Source organism: Capsaspora owczarzaki (genome assembly GCF_000151315.2).
Source record: "Capsaspora owczarzaki ATCC 30864 unplaced genomic scaffold supercont2.3, whole genome shotgun sequence".
Classification (NCBI taxonomy): domain Eukaryota; class Filasterea; order Ministeriida; family Capsasporidae; genus Capsaspora; species Capsaspora owczarzaki.
This window is the reverse complement of record NW_011887294.1, coordinates 1,473,381-1,491,411: the sequence shown is the minus strand read 5'-3', so window position 1 is coordinate 1,491,411 and position 18,031 is coordinate 1,473,381. Positions and strand designations below refer to the sequence as shown.

The 18,031-nt window shown below is 54.9% G+C and overlaps 7 protein-coding genes across 7 annotated transcripts; 4 read left to right on the top strand and 3 right to left on the bottom strand.

The window, feature by feature from the left end:
* Positions 1 to 72: 72 nt before the first annotated feature.
* Positions 73 to 1,897, top strand: CAOG_02459 (Tgs1 protein; the record flags this gene model as incomplete). Its single annotated transcript, XM_004349159.2, has 3 exons — positions 73 to 664; positions 787 to 1,587; positions 1,700 to 1,897. The coding sequence occupies exons 1-3, from the start codon at positions 107 to 109 to the stop codon at positions 1,895 to 1,897; spliced, it is 1,557 nt and encodes a 518-aa protein (XP_004349209.2). The 5' UTR covers positions 73 to 106.
* A 388-nt stretch (positions 1,898 to 2,285) lies between these two features.
* CAOG_02458 (apaG) lies at positions 2,286 to 3,917 on the bottom strand (the record flags this gene model as incomplete). Its single annotated transcript, XM_004349158.2, has 4 exons — positions 2,286 to 2,869; positions 3,026 to 3,494; positions 3,646 to 3,721; positions 3,823 to 3,917. 4 exons carry the CDS (start codon positions 3,915 to 3,917, stop codon positions 2,286 to 2,288), a joined length of 1,224 nt encoding a protein of 407 aa, XP_004349208.2.
* An 875-nt stretch (positions 3,918 to 4,792) lies between these two features.
* On the top strand, positions 4,793 to 11,718 carry CAOG_02457 (NPR2 protein; the record flags this gene model as incomplete). The annotated part of the gene is made up of 5 exons (XM_004349157.2): positions 4,793 to 5,701; positions 5,928 to 6,003; positions 6,101 to 6,205; positions 6,361 to 10,315; positions 10,502 to 11,718. The coding sequence occupies exons 1-5, from the start codon at positions 4,959 to 4,961 to the stop codon at positions 11,716 to 11,718; spliced, it is 6,096 nt and encodes a 2,031-aa protein (XP_004349207.1). The 5' UTR covers positions 4,793 to 4,958.
* Positions 11,719 to 11,827: 109 nt separating this feature from the next.
* CAOG_02456 (hypothetical protein) lies at positions 11,828 to 13,706 on the bottom strand. The gene is made up of 6 exons (XM_004349156.2): positions 13,257 to 13,706; positions 12,893 to 13,127; positions 12,756 to 12,794; positions 12,611 to 12,670; positions 12,471 to 12,516; positions 11,828 to 12,368 (listed from the first exon to the last, which is right to left on the bottom strand). Exons 1-6 carry the CDS (start codon positions 13,586 to 13,588, stop codon positions 11,938 to 11,940), a joined length of 1,143 nt encoding a protein of 380 aa, XP_004349206.1. The 5' UTR covers positions 13,589 to 13,706; the 3' UTR covers positions 11,828 to 11,937.
* Positions 13,707 to 13,784: 78 nt separating this feature from the next.
* CAOG_08607 (hypothetical protein) lies at positions 13,785 to 15,505 on the top strand. Its single transcript, XM_011271905.1, has one exon. The coding sequence runs from the start codon at positions 13,831 to 13,833 to the stop codon at positions 15,358 to 15,360; it is 1,530 nt and encodes a 509-aa protein (XP_011270207.1). The 5' UTR covers positions 13,785 to 13,830; the 3' UTR covers positions 15,361 to 15,505.
* CAOG_08606 (hypothetical protein) lies at positions 15,493 to 16,610 on the top strand. The gene is made up of 4 exons (XM_011271904.1): positions 15,493 to 15,714; positions 15,914 to 16,070; positions 16,197 to 16,361; positions 16,479 to 16,610. Exons 1-4 carry the CDS (start codon positions 15,576 to 15,578, stop codon positions 16,579 to 16,581), a joined length of 564 nt encoding a protein of 187 aa, XP_011270206.1. The 5' UTR covers positions 15,493 to 15,575; the 3' UTR covers positions 16,582 to 16,610.
* A 71-nt stretch (positions 16,611 to 16,681) lies between these two features.
* CAOG_02453 (hypothetical protein) lies at positions 16,682 to 17,868 on the bottom strand. Its single transcript, XM_004349153.2, has one exon. It carries the CDS (start codon positions 17,854 to 17,856, stop codon positions 16,843 to 16,845), a length of 1,014 nt encoding a protein of 337 aa, XP_004349203.1. The 5' UTR covers positions 17,857 to 17,868; the 3' UTR covers positions 16,682 to 16,842.
* Positions 17,869 to 18,031: the final 163 nt, after the last annotated feature.

Sequence of the window (18,031 nt, the reverse complement as noted above, 5' to 3'; positions counted from 1 at the left end):
CTTGGTTGGCATTTCTGTGTCAATCTCCTGTTGCACGCACCTGAGTGTCTTGCTTTGAGAAGTGTTGTGCAATGCAGTCAAGTCAGTCTTTCTTTGGTCTCTCGCCATGAGCCGTCGAAGGATCCAGAGTAGCGGCTCGACTGGGCCGTCGGCCAAGGAGTACAAGTCCGTTTCTGTCGCTTGGCGCGCGGTTGCCAGCTATGTGGATGAGCCGACGTCAGTGTTAGAAGCAGCCCCGCGACCAGCTCGAACGCGAGTCGCGAGATCGATGCGCCACGAGGAAGAACAACGGATTCACACAAAGTCAGACGAGGAGGACGAGAACTCTGGAAGCGCGTCTGGCGCCAACTTGGATGCTGATTCTGGGTCTAGTGATGGCGACGACGACGACAACGAGAACGATGAGGAACGAGAGCGGCAACTTGAATCCGCTCTGGAGCTCGAAAACCAACTCAGAGCGATGGGATTGCCTGCTCAGTTCAAGTCGGCGCCGTCACGGATGCCGCCGCGGACTGCTGCATCGCAAAAGCGAAGACTCGAAGTCGATACCGAGTCCGACGAGGAGGCTGAAGAATCCAGCCATCCAAGGCGCAAGCGCGCCAAACGGAGGCGGCGGTTGTCATCGAATGGCGCTGTCAAATCCGTCGGTCCGTTGGTCTGGGAGGTATATGCACTCCATACACGGAATGTGCCAATACGATCGGAAGATCCAGATCAAGCAGCGATATGGGATTGAGCGTGCGCACTGTGAACGATCCTCGGCCGACTGTTTCGCACACCGATCAGACTTTTGCCTCCTCAGCATCATCATCATCGTCATCATCAAGAAGCAACAGTGATGTGAGCAGCCAAAGCTCTGACGACGACGACGAAGACGAAGATCAGCTCGTGCCGCTACCCTCCCACAAGCCGCCGGAAATCGCCGATACATGCGCCCAGAGCAGCAATGTCGCCATCATCGACGCAACCAACATGTCTTCGAGCAAAAAGCGAAGGCAGCGACGGAAAGCACAACTTGCGGCGAATGCGGAAAAGCTGCTCCGGGATGAGCAAGCGCTGCAGCTGCCTTCCACCTGCGCCAAACCTCCCCATAGCAAGTACTGGTTCCAAAGATACCGCTTGTTTTCAAAGTTCGATGAAGGCGTGATGATGGACGAAGAAGGCTGGTACTCTGTCACGCCCGAGGTCATCGCAGCCCACATTGCTTGGCGCTGCGCCGCCGGCGTGGTCGTGGACGCCTTTTGTGGAGTTGGCGGGAACACAATCCAGTTTGCCCTCTCCAGCCACTTTGTTATTGCTATCGACATTGATCCTCGCAAGATTGAGTGTGCACGCCACAACGCCCGACTCTACGGCGTCGAGGACCGGATTGAGTTTATTGTCGCCGACTTTTTCGCCGTCGCCCCAAGGCTACGCGCTGATGTCGTGTTTCTCAGCCCTCCCTGGGGAGGACCATCGTACCTCGAGAAGGAAGTATTTGCGTTGGAAGACATGCTTCCGCGACATGGGGCAGAAATCTTCCGCGCAGCGCAGTCCATATCGCCCAATATCGCATACTTTGTTCCAAGAAACACTGGTCTCGAGCAGGTACGTTGTGGCGAGGCTGTTTGCTCGTTGGCCGTCCTCGACTGCATTCCGTCCTGATTGGACTCTTTGTTTTCTTCTGTTGGTGCTTGCTTGTCGTCGCTTCCCCCACCAGTTGGCTGAACTGGCTGGTCCAGAAGGTCACTGCGAACTGGAGCACAACTATCTGCATCACAAGGTCAAAACCATCACCGCGTACTACGGAGCGCTTGTCACAGATCCGGGAATTACAGAGACTGAATCGTACGGCGAAGATACGTGGCAAGCAGGCAACCAGGACGATGCAGCTGCTGAAACGGCCGCGGAATCTTGAATGCAAGTTGTTAGTTTATATTCTCTTACAAGTGCAGAATCATGCCATTCTTATCGTTTCGATCGAGGGGGGTGCAAGGGCGGGGGTTTTTTTGTTAAGAAACACTTTTACTTTGCATGACGAAAACGCAGGAGCACAAAACAACGGCAACGGAACATTGTGAAACGAAGCGATAGGACGACGAACATGTAGAAAATCATGAAAAGAATCAAACTACCCATCCCCGCCTCCAGCAGACTTTTTGCACTTCACTACAAACCTTCGCTCGCCCTGTTGCGTGGGCACTGCACGTTGCATGGGAGGAAGAGTGGGGAGCGAGCCAAAAAGCAGAGGTCGGGAAGGGGGGGAGGAGCAGAATATTTCAATGGATAATCACGCAGATCGATCCTCAGTTGTCGTGCGTGAATGGTGGGGACTCGAGCACAAACTGTGGAACGTTGACGAATAGCTTGGAAGTCTTGTTCGGCTCGATCACGTCGAATTCGTACATTCCCTTCATGTTGCCGTGGCTAGTTGTAGACTCGACGCCCATGGTGTACTCGTAGCTCGAAGAAGAATTCGGCACAAAGACCGGCTCGGCACCGTGCGCGACACCCGATCCACTGACCTCGCGCATGCGGCCGCTCGCATCGGTGATGGTCCAGTGGCGTCGTCGCAGCTGCACTGTGGCGTCCCCAAGATTCTCAATCACAAGGTTGACAGTCCAGACAAACGAGTTGTGTGCAGCAGTAAAGCCAAAGTACCAGGGGACGACAGTCACCCGGATGCTGTCCGTGGTTTGGACATAAACCTTGGAATACTGCCTCACCGTTGCTGTTCGCGCTCGAAGCGGGTTCAGTTTGCCAGTGGGCACATAGCGAACGTAGTCAATCTTCGGGATGGCAGGCTTTCCACTGCTGGAGGATTTGGCTGGCGCCGCAGACTGGACAGGGGCGTCCGATGGCACAACATCCGTGACGATTGTTGGTTCGGCTTCGTTGGGTTGAGATTATTGTCGAGTTTGTGTCGGCTGTTGTTGCTGATGTCGCTGCGGTGGTTGTTGCTGTTGCTGTTGTTGCTGCTGTTGTTGCTGCTGTTGCTGCTGTTGCGACTGCTTGGATTTCGAGAAACGTGACTGCTTGGGCGCACCGGACTGCTGCTGAGAAGCGGGAGGAGGGGAAGCGGGCAGGGCGTGAAACCACTCGTGAAGAATTGGCGAATAGAACGTGTGTGAGGCGATTGGTAGATACGGAATCATATCTTCCGGGGCAACAAACAAGAACGATGCGGTATGCCGCTCGGTGCGATCCTTCAAATCTGGCACGGCAATGTAATAGTCCTTCTTCCGCATCGCCGAGCGAACGAGGTCAATTATGTGCTTGGCACCAGGCTCTGTAATGGAGGTCGTTTCGTCGTGTGGCGAGGATGGCGTTACGGATGGTGCTCGAAAAGAGGCGTCCATGGGAGGCTGCGGCAACCCAGCCGTCAAAGCGGCCAAACTGGGGTGTGCAGTCGCAGTGGCGTTGCTTGTGGACGAGGATGGCTGTGTGACAACAAGATCCGCCTGCCAGTAATCAATGACGACGCATCGATATCCGAACAAACGGTGGATGAAGAGCTGTCAAGCAGAGCGAGCAACGAAATTGGAAACGGAGTGAGTTCTTCACAAGCTATGCAAGAGAGACCACCCCGGCGTCGTGCCAACGTGACTTTTTTGTTTGCAATGTGTTAGATTGTCAGTGGCGCGACTGTTTGAGGCAGGTTCTTACCTGTCCTGGCGAGTAAGTGAATGGTGCAGTGCCCTGCGTTGCGTCCAGCAAGCGACCGATTGCAACAACCGGAGATCTAAGCCAAGGATTTTTTTTTTAGGCAAAACAAGCAACAAACAATCCAGATGTGCAATCAGGAGTTCGGCCAGTGTGAGATATAGGATGTTTGACGCCCACAGAGGCCATAGCGGCAGAATCCAAAGGAAGGGCAGACAACCCAGTTCCAGTTCCCAGTTCCCAGTTGCCAGAGCCAGTTCGCCAGACTCGGCCATCCAATTCACTTTGATGTGCTCTCGTTGATGCTATGCGTAACATAGAGGACGGTGTCGTCGGAGTGGAGGACGACGATGAGAAAGAGGACGACATGGCTCGCGATGAAGGACGAGTCGAGACGATAGGATGAGGAGAGTATGGACGCTGCATTGCGCAGAGGATGGAGCCGATGCCATGGAGCAGCGTGTGTGGCTGGCTCGTAGCAATGCTGATGAAGCGGCGATCGCGGGTCGAGCGGACGTCGAGTAGGACGAAGCCGTGACGAGCGCGACTGATGACCGCAGCAGCGGCAGTCTTCCGCGTCGCAGTGCCGTCGCCGTCCGTGTCGCGGCAGTGGATGCCATTGTCATCGACATCATCACTGTGGTCATTGTCCAATCGCAGGTGAGATGAGGTGAGGTGAGGTGTGTGTGTGACTGAGGGAGCGGGGGTTCCGTTTTTTTCGCAGTTCTCTTTGTGTGTTGTTATTGGTAAAGAAAGAAGGAAGAAGTACAAAGGAAGAATGAGAAGCCAGCTCACGTACAAAGCAGCAATGTGCATGTGTTGTTGTCTTTTGATGATGCAAAAACAAAACTCAACCATCGGTGTTGGATGGATGCAACTGCGAAAACCCCAACGACATGAGTGAAGGGTTAAATCTGGAGCCTTTCATCGTTTCACCCCGATCGCACAGCTTTTCACGGCTTTTCACGGCTTTTCAACGATGAGCACACGCATTTGACGCACCAAACAACAAAATGACCCACAATTTTTTGTTGTTGTGCTTTTTTGTTTGACGAGCAACAAAACGCAGCAAATCAAAAAAAAAAAAAAAAAAAAAAAACAAGCATCAAACTCAATGGAAATTCGCAGTCTCGCTTTTTTTTTTTTTTTTTTTTTTTTTTGGGTTCCGTTCTTTCTTTTTGTTGCCCGATTCGCAGTGTTTTTCTTTCTTTTCTTTTCTTTTCTTTTCATTCTTATTGTTCTCTTTTTTCTGTGTCTGTTTTGTTGTATTTTTTGTGGTGTTGTTTTTTTTTTGCTGCGTTGCTGCGGAGGGGGTGATGAGGAACCAGCGTTCAGTGGCTCGGCTTTTGCTGCTGCTACTTTTGTGGCTCGTGGCAACAACCGCAGTGCTCGCTGCAGACGCACACTCCGACCGCGCTCGGCCACCGGGTCGACGGGCAGGGCCATCAGCCGACCACAGCAGCAACAGCAAGTGGGCGGCGCTGGCAAAAGCGGCGCAGGCGTGGACTGAGCAGGCGACTGCCCCGCCGAGCGAGCGCGCCATTGAGCACGTTCTCGCCTACCTCGAGCTCACGTCCGCGGGTGCTGTGCCAGACAATGAGCACCAGCAACAGCAAGAAGGAGACGCAGTCACACCCGAGGCCCTTGCCCGCGTCGTCGACCGGCGGCGGCGGCGGCAGGAGCGAGGCGAAAGCGACCCGACCGCCCTGTCATCTGCGTGGCTCCGAGCAGTCACAAACCGCGCCGTGCGCAGCGACGAGGAGCTGAGCGGCCGCGAGCAGCTTTTGCAGAGGAAGAAGCTACGTCGGCAGCAGCAGATGGGTGCGGGCCAGCCGCGCACTCGCACTCGCACTCGCAGCAGTCGTCGTAGCAGTGCTGAGCGGCGTGAGGGCGAGGCAGCCGCCTCAGACAGCAGCAGCAGCAGCGCGTACCTTCTGCCACCCGTCCTGCGCGTTCTCTGGCATGATTCGCCCTCGTGCAGCGAGTTTCGCAATCTCGTCGCGGCTTTCGACGCGGACATTGCGGCGGTTGAAATTGATTGTCTGCCGTATTCGACGTGGTAAGCGGCAATCCCCCCCCCTTTTCCAATGCGAAATCTGCGCAGATTGTCAGGGTGACGAAAAAAAAAAGGCATACACGTCAGCCTCTGATGATGTGCCTTCCTCTCTATCTCACGCTCTTTTGGCGCTTCCATGCTGTCTGTTATTGTTGAAATGAGATGGTACGATTTTGCAAATCTCACTTTGTTTTTGTTTTCGTTTTTTTTTTTTTTTTGTTTGTTGCAGGTTTGACATTCTGTATTCGAATCAGTCTGCAAGTGCATCCATCTTAGACTATGATTTGGTCATGTTCAACGAAATGGTAGGGTGGATGGATTCTGCTTTGACGCTGTTCGCTGTCCAATTTTGTCTCACCTTGGTTCATTCACTTTTGTTTTCGTCCTCGCTTGGTATGGCAGTGGCTACCGTATGCGGTCAACAGCAGTCTTGTCACGCGCTGGACCCCTGTGGCCAGCAACCCTTCTTCGGACTGGGTCAATTCTGGCACGACTGCATTCTTTAGTGTGAGTATTTCAAGTCGTCTTTTTTCGCTTTTTTTTTGCTTCGTCTTCTTTTGATTTCTTCTTTTGGAGCCATCCCCCCCCCCTTGTTTGTTCTCCTTCATTCCTTGTTGCTCCTTTTGGTTTCCCGTTCTTGCTTGATTGCTCGTGTTTAACAGTACCCTCAGACTTCTCAAAACGCATATGGCTATCCGCTGGAAGGCGACGTGCAAACAATCATGTTTCGGTTGACGCCAATGATTGAGGGTGCACGCGTCGCCGCCCAACTGAACGACACGAAAACAAACGACCTCTTCTATGTTCAGCAGACCGCTGATGTTTGCCCCGTGGAGCTCGTATATCTCGGCCTGTGCAAGACACACATTTACCGCCCTCCGCTATCGCTGCAGCAGCTGGTGAAGCAAGCCGAGTTTCTGCAACAACACAACATTACTCAGTTTGGCTTTTCAGCCAGCTGGTGTACCCAACACAATGGGGACTCGCTTTCTACCTGCCAAGACCGCTCGTTTTCGCTCTTCTTGACGTATGCGTATCTTGCAAGTGGTGCGCTGTGGAATCCGACCACCTACGAAGTGGAAGGCTACATCAACTCTCCAGTCAACGTGGCCGCTCTTGAGCTCATCAAGCAACTTGTCGCCACTGGGCCAACGGACGACGCGTTTGTTGGGCTCCAATCCCCTCCAGACGCAACCAACGAGATTGAGCGAAATATCGAGCTGTTTTGCTCGGGCAAAGTCGCCTTTTTGCAGCTATGGAGCAGTTCGATCCCTCACGTCAATAGCACCGACTCGTCCATTGTTGGAGGCCCTCAATGGCAAAAGTGCTTCACCAACAACAACGATCTTGGTGTGTTCGCCATCCCGGCCTTTCAGCAATCCACGCTCGCTGGCACAGAGCTCCCTCAGAGACGAAACTTGATGGGTGGTTATGGCATTGCCGTTGTGAATGGATCCCCGTATGTCGCCGAGGCCTCCGCGCTGGTCAACTACATTTCGCGGTGGGAAAACCAAGCCTTTTGGTCGCAGTCTTGTAGCGGTCTCTCGGTCAGTTCTACATTGTTGCAGCTAGGTCAAAACTTGGAGGATGCCATTTCGGTACTGCTTGATCTGTTGTGCGTGAACAATTCGACCTCCTCGTCGTCGTCGTCGTCGTCGTCGTCGGTGCCGACATCTACCGCAGCCTCCTTCGCCTCCCCCGTTTCAGCCACTGCCAGTCCGCCAGATTGCACTGCAGACTTGACTTGGGTTGTGGCGATCATCGTTCTACTTCAGCTCAGCTCCAACGACATGCTCACCAACGTGTATTCGCTCGCGTATCCATTCGCCTCCGGGACGTGGGGCTTGAAAGAAGCACCTGCACTCATCGACATGACCAATCGCTATGTGACTCGTGCTCTTTTCGGCGACATGAGCTCCAAAGCTGCATTGGACAAGCTGGCAACGGCCCAGCAGGCGCTGATTGACGCTGCCTATCCGAACATTCGCAATCCTGCTGCCGGCGAGGAGGACGTTCTGAGTCCTGGCGCGATCGCTGGCCTCATTGTCATGGCGATTGTCATTGTTGCGCTGGTTGGCTTGACCGTGTGGCGCCAGCGGCAGTACAAGCGGCAGAAAGAGCTTGAGGCCCTGCAGCAATGGCAGATAGACTTTAATGCGCTTACCGACATTGAGGTGGTGGACAACGTTCCTCACACGGCTCGGTTTGAGCACAAACTCGTGTACTTGATTCGCTACACGCCGCTCACCATGGCCGTTGTTCGACGAAGTAGCCCCCATACGATCGGCTCTCCCAATGGCGGAAACAATGCGGGCAACGATGGAAGCGCCTCCAACGGAAGCTCTGGTTCTGAGGAGTTTGCCATGGAGGAGCTCTCCTCTGGTGGTGGTGGCGGATCCCAATTCCCTCCAAATGGTAAAAACGCCCTCTTCCGTCGCTCCACGGCTGCGAAAATCAGTAGCGCCATGCAAGCTTCGACGCAGCGCTTGAGACAACGGGCTCGCTGGGTTGCTCAACCTTCAGCCAATCCCGAGGTCGAAGAAGCCAGCCTGCTCAACCGGCTTGCCCCAGACTTTGTCAAGTTGCGAGAGCTGCGACACCCGAACGTGGTTGAGTTTCATGGCTGCACGCGTGTGCCCCCGACGCCTCGCTACCTCGTGTTTGACTACTGCGCAAAAGGCAGTCTCGCCGACGTGCTGCGATTCTCGAGCATTCCGCTGGATATTCATTTTAAATTTTGCATGGCCATGGACGCTGCCCGAGGTCTGGCATTTTTGCATGAGCGTGGCATCGCACACGGACGGCTGCGTTCCAGCAAAATCCTTGTCGACGATCGCTTTGTGTGCAAAATTTCAGGATTTGGGCTCCACTCGATCATGGGCGAGTCGCGTGCCGATATGCTGTTCTCGGGCAACCCTGCCAACCACCAGCCTACCGTCGCAAGTTTGCCTACGGAGCGATCCTCGTCGCCCTCCGGGTCGCTTGCCATCGACTTGATCGGTCCAGACGCGACCAATGGAGCATCTGCCTCCTCGCCAACCACGCCGCGAAGCTCCAATGGAATAGCGGCCGCTCTCGGTCGTGCACACAAGGCACTGAGCGCGCCTGCCATTCCAGTGTCTCACTCTCCGCCAGGCTCGCCGCAACATCAGCAGCAGACCCAGCAGCAGCAGCAGCAGCAGCAGCAAGGCACACCGACGCACCCATCGTCTCTCTTGGCTGTTCCGGCTGGTCCTCCAGTAATGCTGCGCTCGCCTTCACCAAACCCCGCTGCGTTTGCCATGAGCGCGAGCGCGAGCTCCGTGCCGCCGGTCGGGGGGCCATCTCTTCCAAACGGGTACCTCGGCGGCACCGTTCATGGAGCGCCGTTTCTGTGGGTCGCACCAGAAATCCTCGCGCTTGACATGCCGGACGACGATGACGAGGATGACGTGGCTCGGCCATCGGACACGCGTTCGAATGCTTCCGAGCGCAGCTATCTCGAGCTTGACTTGCATACGATTGACTGGTTCAAGGCAGACATGTACTCCTTTGGCATTATTCTGTGGGAGTTGCTGGATGGCCATCACATTCCCTACAGCCACTTGCCCGAGCTGACCTCCGACCAGCTCCGAAGGCGGATTGTTGCTGGTGCAGCGGTGCACCCAACGACGAGCCTTCGAGGCAGCGTTGCTGGAACGTCGTCCTTTGGGCACACCGCTTCGGCCCGTCAGTCCACCGGCTCGGTGTCGGAGCCTCGTCTGCGCTCGCAGTCTGTTCACTTGGATTCCGAGTCTCGCCACCGTGCGCAGTCTGCTCACCAGGATTCCGAGTCTCGCGTTCGTTCGCAGTCCTTCCACTTGGATTCTGAAGACGACAGTGTTGAAGACACTGGCGATGCACCACCGAGGGAGGCTCGCTCGCACATTGCGCACCAGAGCGATTCGAGCCTTCCAGGGCTTGGTCGCGGACCTGATCGCTCGGGTCAGGCTTCTCGCGGTCATTCGCCATCTCATCAGAGCCTGAGTGCCATTGCGGACAATTTCAGCACAACCAGCGGGCGCGGGAACTTTTATGGAACAACCACGACCTTTGGCAGCCAGTTTTCGCTCCGTCACCGCATTCTTGTGCGACCAGATCTGGAGGTTGTCAGTCGCTCGGATGATCCACAGTTGCACAGCATGGCTGCAATTGCGCGGCGTTGCTGGGAGCCCGAGCCCGCAAATCGATTTGACCAGTTCAACGAGGTTGTGCGCGAACTCGAAGCCATGGGTCGGATTGCAGGCCAGTCCCTGTTGGAGCGCATGGCTTTCATGCTCGAAAAGTACAGCACCCATCTCGAGGACATTGTCGAAGAGCGCACGCTCGAGCTCGAGGACGAGAAGCGTCGCGCCGAGTCGCTGCTGTATAATATTCTCCCCATCTCGGTTGCAAAGCGCTTGCAAGAAGACGTCAACTTTATCGGCGATTTGCACCCAGAGGCGACCGTGTTTTTCTCGGATATTGTGGGCTTTAGCGCCATGTCGCATAGCGCGTCGCCTGCTGATGTTGTCAGCATGCTCAACCAGCTCTTTACCATGATGGACAAGCTTGCCGATGAGCACAAGCTGGAAAAGATCAAGACCATCGGTGATGCGTGTAAGTTGTTGGCAGGCGGCGCTTCTGCGTAGATGGGGGGTTTTGTGATTCGGGGAAGGTCAAGTTCAACGTTTTCGAGAGCAGGGGAGTTTTTTTTTTTTTGTTTTGTTTTGTTTTTTTTTTTCCTGAGAGCTGTTTTCTGCGCTGACACTAACAACAAACTTGTGTGACAACTTTGTGTTGCAGATATGGCATGCTGCGGATGCCCCACCTACTACCCGAATCACGTCCAGCGCGTTGCCTTGTTCGCACTCAATGTCCAGCGAATGGAGATCATGGGCATCAATGGCACGCCACTGCAAATGCGTATTGGCATTCACACGGGCCCCGTGATTGCCGGTGTTGTCGGAACGCGCAAGTTTGCCTACGACTTGTGGGGCGATACGGTCAACACTGCCAGCCGCATGGAAAGCAACGGCGAACCGGGCAAGATTTGCGTGAGCGAGGCCACATACCATATTCTCAAGGACTCGTTTGAGTTTCAAGTGCGCGAATCGAGGTACATCAAAGGCATTGGCGACTGCGTCACGTACTTTTTGCTGGGCGTCAAGGGCAAGAAGGTGTTTGGGCCGCGCCCACCCACATCCAAGTGGGCTCAGCTTGCGAGCTCGGACTTGCGGCGCAGACTGATTGCCACTGGAGGAGTGAAGGGAGCGTTGCTTCGAATGCAATCCTTTGGCGGGTCGCACGGCTCTGCCCAACCCCTGCCGAGCGCAGACGGTGGCCACACCAACAACAACAACAACAACAACAACAAGACCCAGTCGCCGCCGTCGTCGTCTCCTGGCTCGCCGAAGGCTTCCGTCAGCTCTGGCGCTGCCGGAGAAGGTGCCTTTGCGCTTCATGCGAGCTCGCCGAGCGCAAAGCCCGACGAGCTTCGTCGGCGAGCTGTTCGTCGCCGCATCATGGCTGCTGTGACTGCGACCGGCCGGCTGCGAGCGCCTCGCCCCTTGTCCCTCTTGGGCTCCCAGAGTTCCCGTGACTTGTTCTCAGAACCGCTCTGCCTCTCCGGCAGTGACGAGTCCGAGGCGTTTGACGAGAATGAGGGCTACGCCGAGCTGCCACCGCGTCGCAAAACAGTGGGTGACGTTGCTGCTGGCCATGTCTCTTTCGGGTCTCGACTTGCTGTGCACGAGGCCAGCCCGGTAGCAGATGCATCAGTTGCCGAGCATGGCAGCGCTGCTGACCACGTTCAGCTTTCTTTCCCGGATGTCGTGATTCAGGTAATGGAGAGCAACCGTCGTCAAGGCGGCGATCCGTCAAACCTCAGTGCCTTTACGGAAATCAGTGGCTTTGGCCGCCGCAAGTCTCTTCAAATGCTTCAGGCCGAGCAAGAGCAGCTGCGGCATGCCCCACTGCTCGTCCATGTTCCCGAGGGTGGAGATTCGGAAAGCGCCGTTTAATTGGACAAAAAATGTCGGAAAAGGGAAAAAACAAAAAAAAAAAAAAAAAAAAAAACCTCCGGATCAACACACCACCATCTTTCCCTTAGAACTGTATTATACTTTTGACTTTCTCAGTTTACTTTTTCAATACATGCTTAGTGAAGAGCTGGTAGCGATAATTTCTAGAACTGACAGCGTAATCTTTACAACATGAAATGAGCTTTAGCGCAATTTTCGTCACAAAATCATACTGTTCTGGACATCTCTCGTGGGAAACATGAGGACGTGCGAATGCATATAAGAATAATCGGGCAATCCACTTAGCAAACGTTTGGCTTGATCGCTGAGAGGCGGAGCAGCCGCGCTTGATGGAATTGTTGCACCCAGGAACGACGCTGGCAAGCTGGCTAGAACCGACGCCTTGGCAGGATCGACTAGGGTTCCTGCGCTCGGGTGAGCAGGCGGAACAGAGGCCGAAGAAAAACCTAGGAATTCGTCATCCAGCAACGCGAGCGACGATGGTTGCGGCGCGCTGGAAGGAGGCCGGTGAAGTGATCGTCCGGCCGTCGCACTAACGCTTGGAGCTGCTGGTTCGTCGAACAAGGAAAAGTCCAACAGTCCACCAGACGGAACACTGGGTCGAGCGTTGGACTGGGGAGCATCGGCAGCTGTTTGGGGAAGGTGGAGGGGGGAGGAAAGCACAAAAAATGAGCGAAGGCAGACATTGCACAAGTTCTCAAGTTCTCAAGTTGGTTTTTTGTTGTTCTTACCAGCAGAACCCCCAAAGAATCCAAAATCATCTTGAAGATCGAACGTCTGGCAAGATTAGAAGGGGAAAAAAAACAGAATTGAGTGAGCGTGGCGACTTTTGGTCACAAATGATTTGGCAACCGCTGCTGTTGTCACTCACTGCTGAGGCTGCTGCGGCAGCAGTGGCAGTAGAACCGGTCTTGGAGTGATGCTTTTGGTGCTGTAGTCGAAAGGAGGTGTTGAAATGTGAGACGTGCGATTTCGATGGCGCTCGAAACCGGACACAAAAATGTCAAACAACTCACCGTTCCCATGTCAATCTTCTGCACAACTGGTAATGGAACCTGCCGCATGCCGGAAGTAACTTGGGTCGATGAGTCACAATCGCTTCCAGCTTTTTCCCCCAAATGCTCTCAGCTTGTTCTTGCAGCAAACGTTTTACCGTGTTCGGATCCATCTTCAACGCCAAAAAGAGCGCTCGTTCGCCGGGTGCGCCCCGCCATTGCTTTGCTCGCTTGATTTCGCCTGACGTGACGACGTCCCACAGGCGCTTCTTGGATGAATTTGTATCGTCCAACGCAGCAGCTGTTTGGGTGGTCGTCGGAGCAGCACCAGCAGCAGCCGCAGCAGCAGCGACAACGTCTTGCACTGGCTCGTCGGAAAGCAGATCGTCGCCCCTGCCATTCCACCACAAGCACAAACAACAAAACAGGACCAATCGCACACATCATAGCAACAACAAACGTCGTCGTCGTCGTGAGTTGACTGCCTTTCCATTGAAAACTGATGGTTGATCAGAGCATTACGCTTTGGTTGGCAGCAGCGGACCGTTCATCATCATCATCATCCGCAGCGCGTTCGCCGAGCTACTGCTGCTGTTGCCACTACTGTTGTTGCTGGTAGCACTACTAATGTTGGCTGAGTGAGCGGTCGTCGTCGTCGTCGTCGTCGTCGCTGGTTGTTGCTGTGCTGGGCATCGCACTGCCGCTGGTCGAGCGGTCGAGCTGAGCACGTCCCAGAGCTTCTCCTGCGCCGTGACTGATGCTGATGCTGATGAGGATGATGGTTGGGTTGCGCTCAGGAGCAGCGGCTGAAGCGCAGTCGCAACAAGCCGTCCAACCACATCAACGGCGGCCATTGCAAACAAAAAGTCAAAAGGCAAGGAAAAGGTAGGGAAAGTGATGAAAAAGAGTAGGAAGAGAGTAAGAAAAGCGTGTTAAAATGCAAAATAACAGTAATAAAAAAGAAAGGTTTGGAAAAACCGGAAAAACAAAACTGAGATTGTTCAGCATTTTTCAATATTCTCAGACAGACAAAAAAATCACTCTTTTTCAATTTGGTCATTCTCATCACCATCATTCATTGTTTGTTGGCTCGAAGATGCCGCCAAAGAGCAGCAGCAGCAGCAGCAAGAAGAAGAAGGGCTCCGCGAGCGCAGTGACGCCGACCGAGCTGCTGCGACTGAGGCAGCATCAGACACGCATGGTGCAATTGCGCATTGTGCGCGAACGCAAGGAAGCACTGCGCCAGAAGCACCGCGAGGCGACCATGCAGCAGGACGAGAGCGAGGACGAGGACGAGGACGAGGATCAACGCAGCAAGACCAAGCCAGGCAAGGCACCGACACACAACACGGCAACCAGCTCGTCGGATGCAGACGCAGAGGGCCTCGAGGGCACCGGCGGGGCAGCGGAGGAGGAGCAGGAAGTGGCTGCGGCGTCGAAGCGGATGACGCCCACCATGCTGCACCATGAGGTCGTCCACCTGCAGCGCGAGATCAAGCGCGCCAAGACGGCCGTGCTCCAGCGACTCACACGGGCTCAGTCGCAGCCGCCGCCTCAAGCCAAGCAAGCTGCGCCGCAGAAGCAGGAGCAACAGCAGCAGCAGCGCGATCTGGAGCTCATCCACGCTGCCAAGGCAGTCAAGCCGGATGCGCTTGCTGCTCGCGTCAACACCGTGCTGCTAACGGCCGTCCCAAGACAGCAACCGGAAGACGGCAGTGGCATCTTGCCGCACTCAAAGCTGGTCAAGCTGGTGGGCGAAGGAGCCGGCACGCCGACCGCCGCTAAGGCAGAGTCTCAGATTCTCGGCTACAAGAGCGTTGTCGCCTTCTTGGGCAAATTCCGTGGCGAGAAGCCTCCAGCCCCAGCACCCAAGCCACAGGACGCCAAGGCAGCTGCCAAGACGGCGGCCAAGGACAAGAAGAAGAACCAGAAGAAGCCAGCGGGCGGAGCAGCGCCCACTCCCGGCAGCTCATTCTTTGTTTCCTCGCTGCGTGCGAGCGCTGACGGCGAAGAGTCTGACGAAGACGGTGACGACCATGAGGATGATGATGAGGATGACGAGGATGACGAGGTGGATGACCGCCACGACCATATGATTGCTGGCAGCAGCGACGACGACGACGACGACGTCGAAGATATGGATATTGACGACGACGATGACGACAATAGCCAGGAATCGAAACGGCGCGCCGAGCGCTACTTGGCCATGCGCAAAGCCATCAAAGCGGAGACTGCGCCAAAGCGTGATAAGGAGAAGGAGAAGGAAAAGAAGGAAAAGCAAGAGTTTTTCAAGCAAAAGCGACGAGAACAGGCGGAATTCCGTCGGACGGGAGAGCGTCCAGCCACCAAGGCTGCACCTCCCAAATCGATGGGCAAGACCAAGTTCAGCGGGAAGGGCACCACTCCAAAGTCGGCAAACCGACGATCGGAGCGCCGTGCAGGCCTCGCACCCGGCGGCAAAGGTGCGTCTGGCAAAGCTGCGCCACCAGCCAAGGCTGCTGCCCACTCGGCACAGCAGGATGCCGTCGCGTCCCATCCATCGTGGGAGGCCAGTCGCAAGCGCAAAGAGCAAGAGCAAGCCGCCTTTGGTGCCTTCCAAGGCACCAAGATTACCTTTGACGATTGATGAGGTTTGTTGTTGCTGTTGCTGTTGTAGTGTTAACGTTTCAGTGCGGTTGATCCAGTACTGTCATCGAAAGCAGTTTATCCACATTTCTAAAGGAGGTTGTCCACAAAAGTTCTCGTCATTCTTTGGAGATGGAAACAAATCCAGTTGCTTTTTTTCAATTCGTTTTTGCGTTTATTGTTATTCTATCGAATCACTCCTCGTAACTTACAAAGATGACGGAACGCAGACGCCGCGCTGGTGACTTGGACGAGTCGACTGAGCGGCTGCTGCAGAATGACGATGACAGCAACCACGGCCACAGCCACAGCCACGGCCACGGCCACTCCCATGCCAACCCAGTCTCACTCCGCGGTATGGAAGCCAGATTGAGTGTCAGGGAAGTGGAGTTGCTGGAGACCGGGGGGTTGACCAACTCTCAATGCTAATCTCACTCAATACACAAAAGGGAGACTCCAGCCTTCGCTCTGACTCACTATCGCCGTTGGATGCGACTCATTGGAAAATGTGATGCGTGTGCAATGTGATATTCGTGCAAATGTTTGGTTGGTAGAGCCGTCGCATCGCCGACACGACCCGCTTGGTGCGCTGCCGCCTGCGTCGCCCGGTCATCCCACCATTGAAGGCGTCGTCTGGTTTGGCCTCGCGTTGCTCATCTACCGGTTTACAAACTTTCCTGAAGTCATCATGTTTGACTCGCGCATTCGCAGGTATTGTTGTTGTTGTTGTTGTTTTTGACTGGATTCGCATTGCCAAGCGAAAAATCCTGTCGTATGGGTCATCGCTCACTTTGGTTTTTGTACGATGGTGATGGTGGTGATTGTTTGTGTGTGTAGATCTTACCTGCATTTCGGACTCGCGTTGATGGGTGTCAATGTGCTGATTTCTCTCTACCTCGTCGTGTACCTGCGATGGATTCGAAAAAGCCAAGCTGCGTGGGAGGTGGAAGCGCCGTACGCCATTCCTATCATCACTGCGTGTGGCGTTCTTGCTGCAGTTCTGTGAGGACAAAGAGACGGTTGAGTTGCTGGTGGAGTTGCTGGTCCGTGTCCATTGGCTCATTTTTTTTGCGTTTCACTTCTGCGTTTGTGAATCTGCTGCTTTGTTCGTTCTTGCAGACTATCGATTGCGATCTGGCCTGTCTGGGGCATTTTGTCGCCGTTCTTCCTGTTTGTTTTACTAATGGGACTTGTGGTTGTGCTGCGGCTTCTGCCGTTTTAGAATAAATTCGTCTCTCTTGAAAACCCAAAAATCGCCTCAAGAAGTTTGTCGACATCATTGATGCTGCACTTTTTTTTCTGTCTACTATAGCACCTTAGCTTCAGAACTCAACGAGAGCAACGAGAACGGTACATTCAACGAGACAGAAAAAAAAAAGCAAACTCAACTACACATTTCGAGCAACAGTACATGTCATTCTCATTCATGGCGCACAGCGTTGACTGCGGACTATTGTTGACAACCCTCAAGCTGAACTCGCCTCTACACATCAGAGGCTCTCGAATCGTTGACTTCCAAGTGCAAGGAAGGGACGGGAGCCTCAATCGTGCCGGCCTGAATTAACGTGGACGGCGTGACCTTGTCGACGAGCGATCGTGGTAGTTGGTGGGTTGCCATCATATCGCAGACGAGCGGTGTCACATCGCACATGAGCGCAAGGATGTAGTCATTCGCGAACGCGGCGACTTGCGAATCGGCCATGCGCTTCCGGATGGAGTGGGAAATGCCTCGCTTTCGTCCACGCAGTACTGCCGTGTCAGACGCGGAAGGAGCGCAGCTTGACGAAGGAGCAGAGACAGCGTTGCCGTTCGCCAACGACGATTGGGCTGGAGCGGTGGTGGTGGCCGAAAAGCGCGCCAGAATCGCCCGCCCTTGCGGCGAGGGTGACAAGTACTGCGTCCCGCCAATAATGTCGTCCAGCATGGAGCGAACATATGCATTCGCGAACGCGTCAATGACTGGCGCAGGAAGAGCGTCGGCGTCGTCGTCAAGATCGTCGTCGTACTCTGCTGCTGCCTCCTCTGCGGCGTCTGCAATGACATCGTCAATCAAGTCGTTGATGCAGCCGCTGCAGTAGCGCTCGAGCTCGTGGTCGCGCGTCTCGGGCTGCGTGAAGGCGGCTGTGCTGCTGAGGAAGGCCGCGCAGCGCTCGTCAACAACCTCGTCGACCAGCGAGTCCAGCAGCGACCCCGCCAGCTTGTCCAGGTGCTCTGCGCGCTGCTCTTGCGAGCTGAACTGCACTGCCAGCAGCGACGGCTCGACCGCGGCGGCTGCGGCGTGTCCGGACGCAGCGACCACCGCTGCAATGAGCCCGCCGACCATTGCGCCGAGCACCGCGTCAGAGCTCCCGGCCACCGCATCTCCAGCACCAGCACTCGTAGTAGTAGTAGTAGAAGTAGTCGTGATGGACGCGCGCTCGGCAGTGATGCGACCAATGTCAGTCTGCAGCGTCGCAGCAATCAGATTGGCAACCAGTCCAGCAGCAAAGGCCTCCATTCAAACAATCCTAAAAGAACGACTGGATTTCGACTCGATTGGTTTGTACCAGTGATGAATCTGGTACAAAGCAACGACTGATATAAATGAGAGAGAGAGAGAGAATGTTGCTTGAGAAGAGGAGGAGGAACAGGAGGCAGGCGGATGAGGAGAAGCAATGGAAATCTCAGAGCGA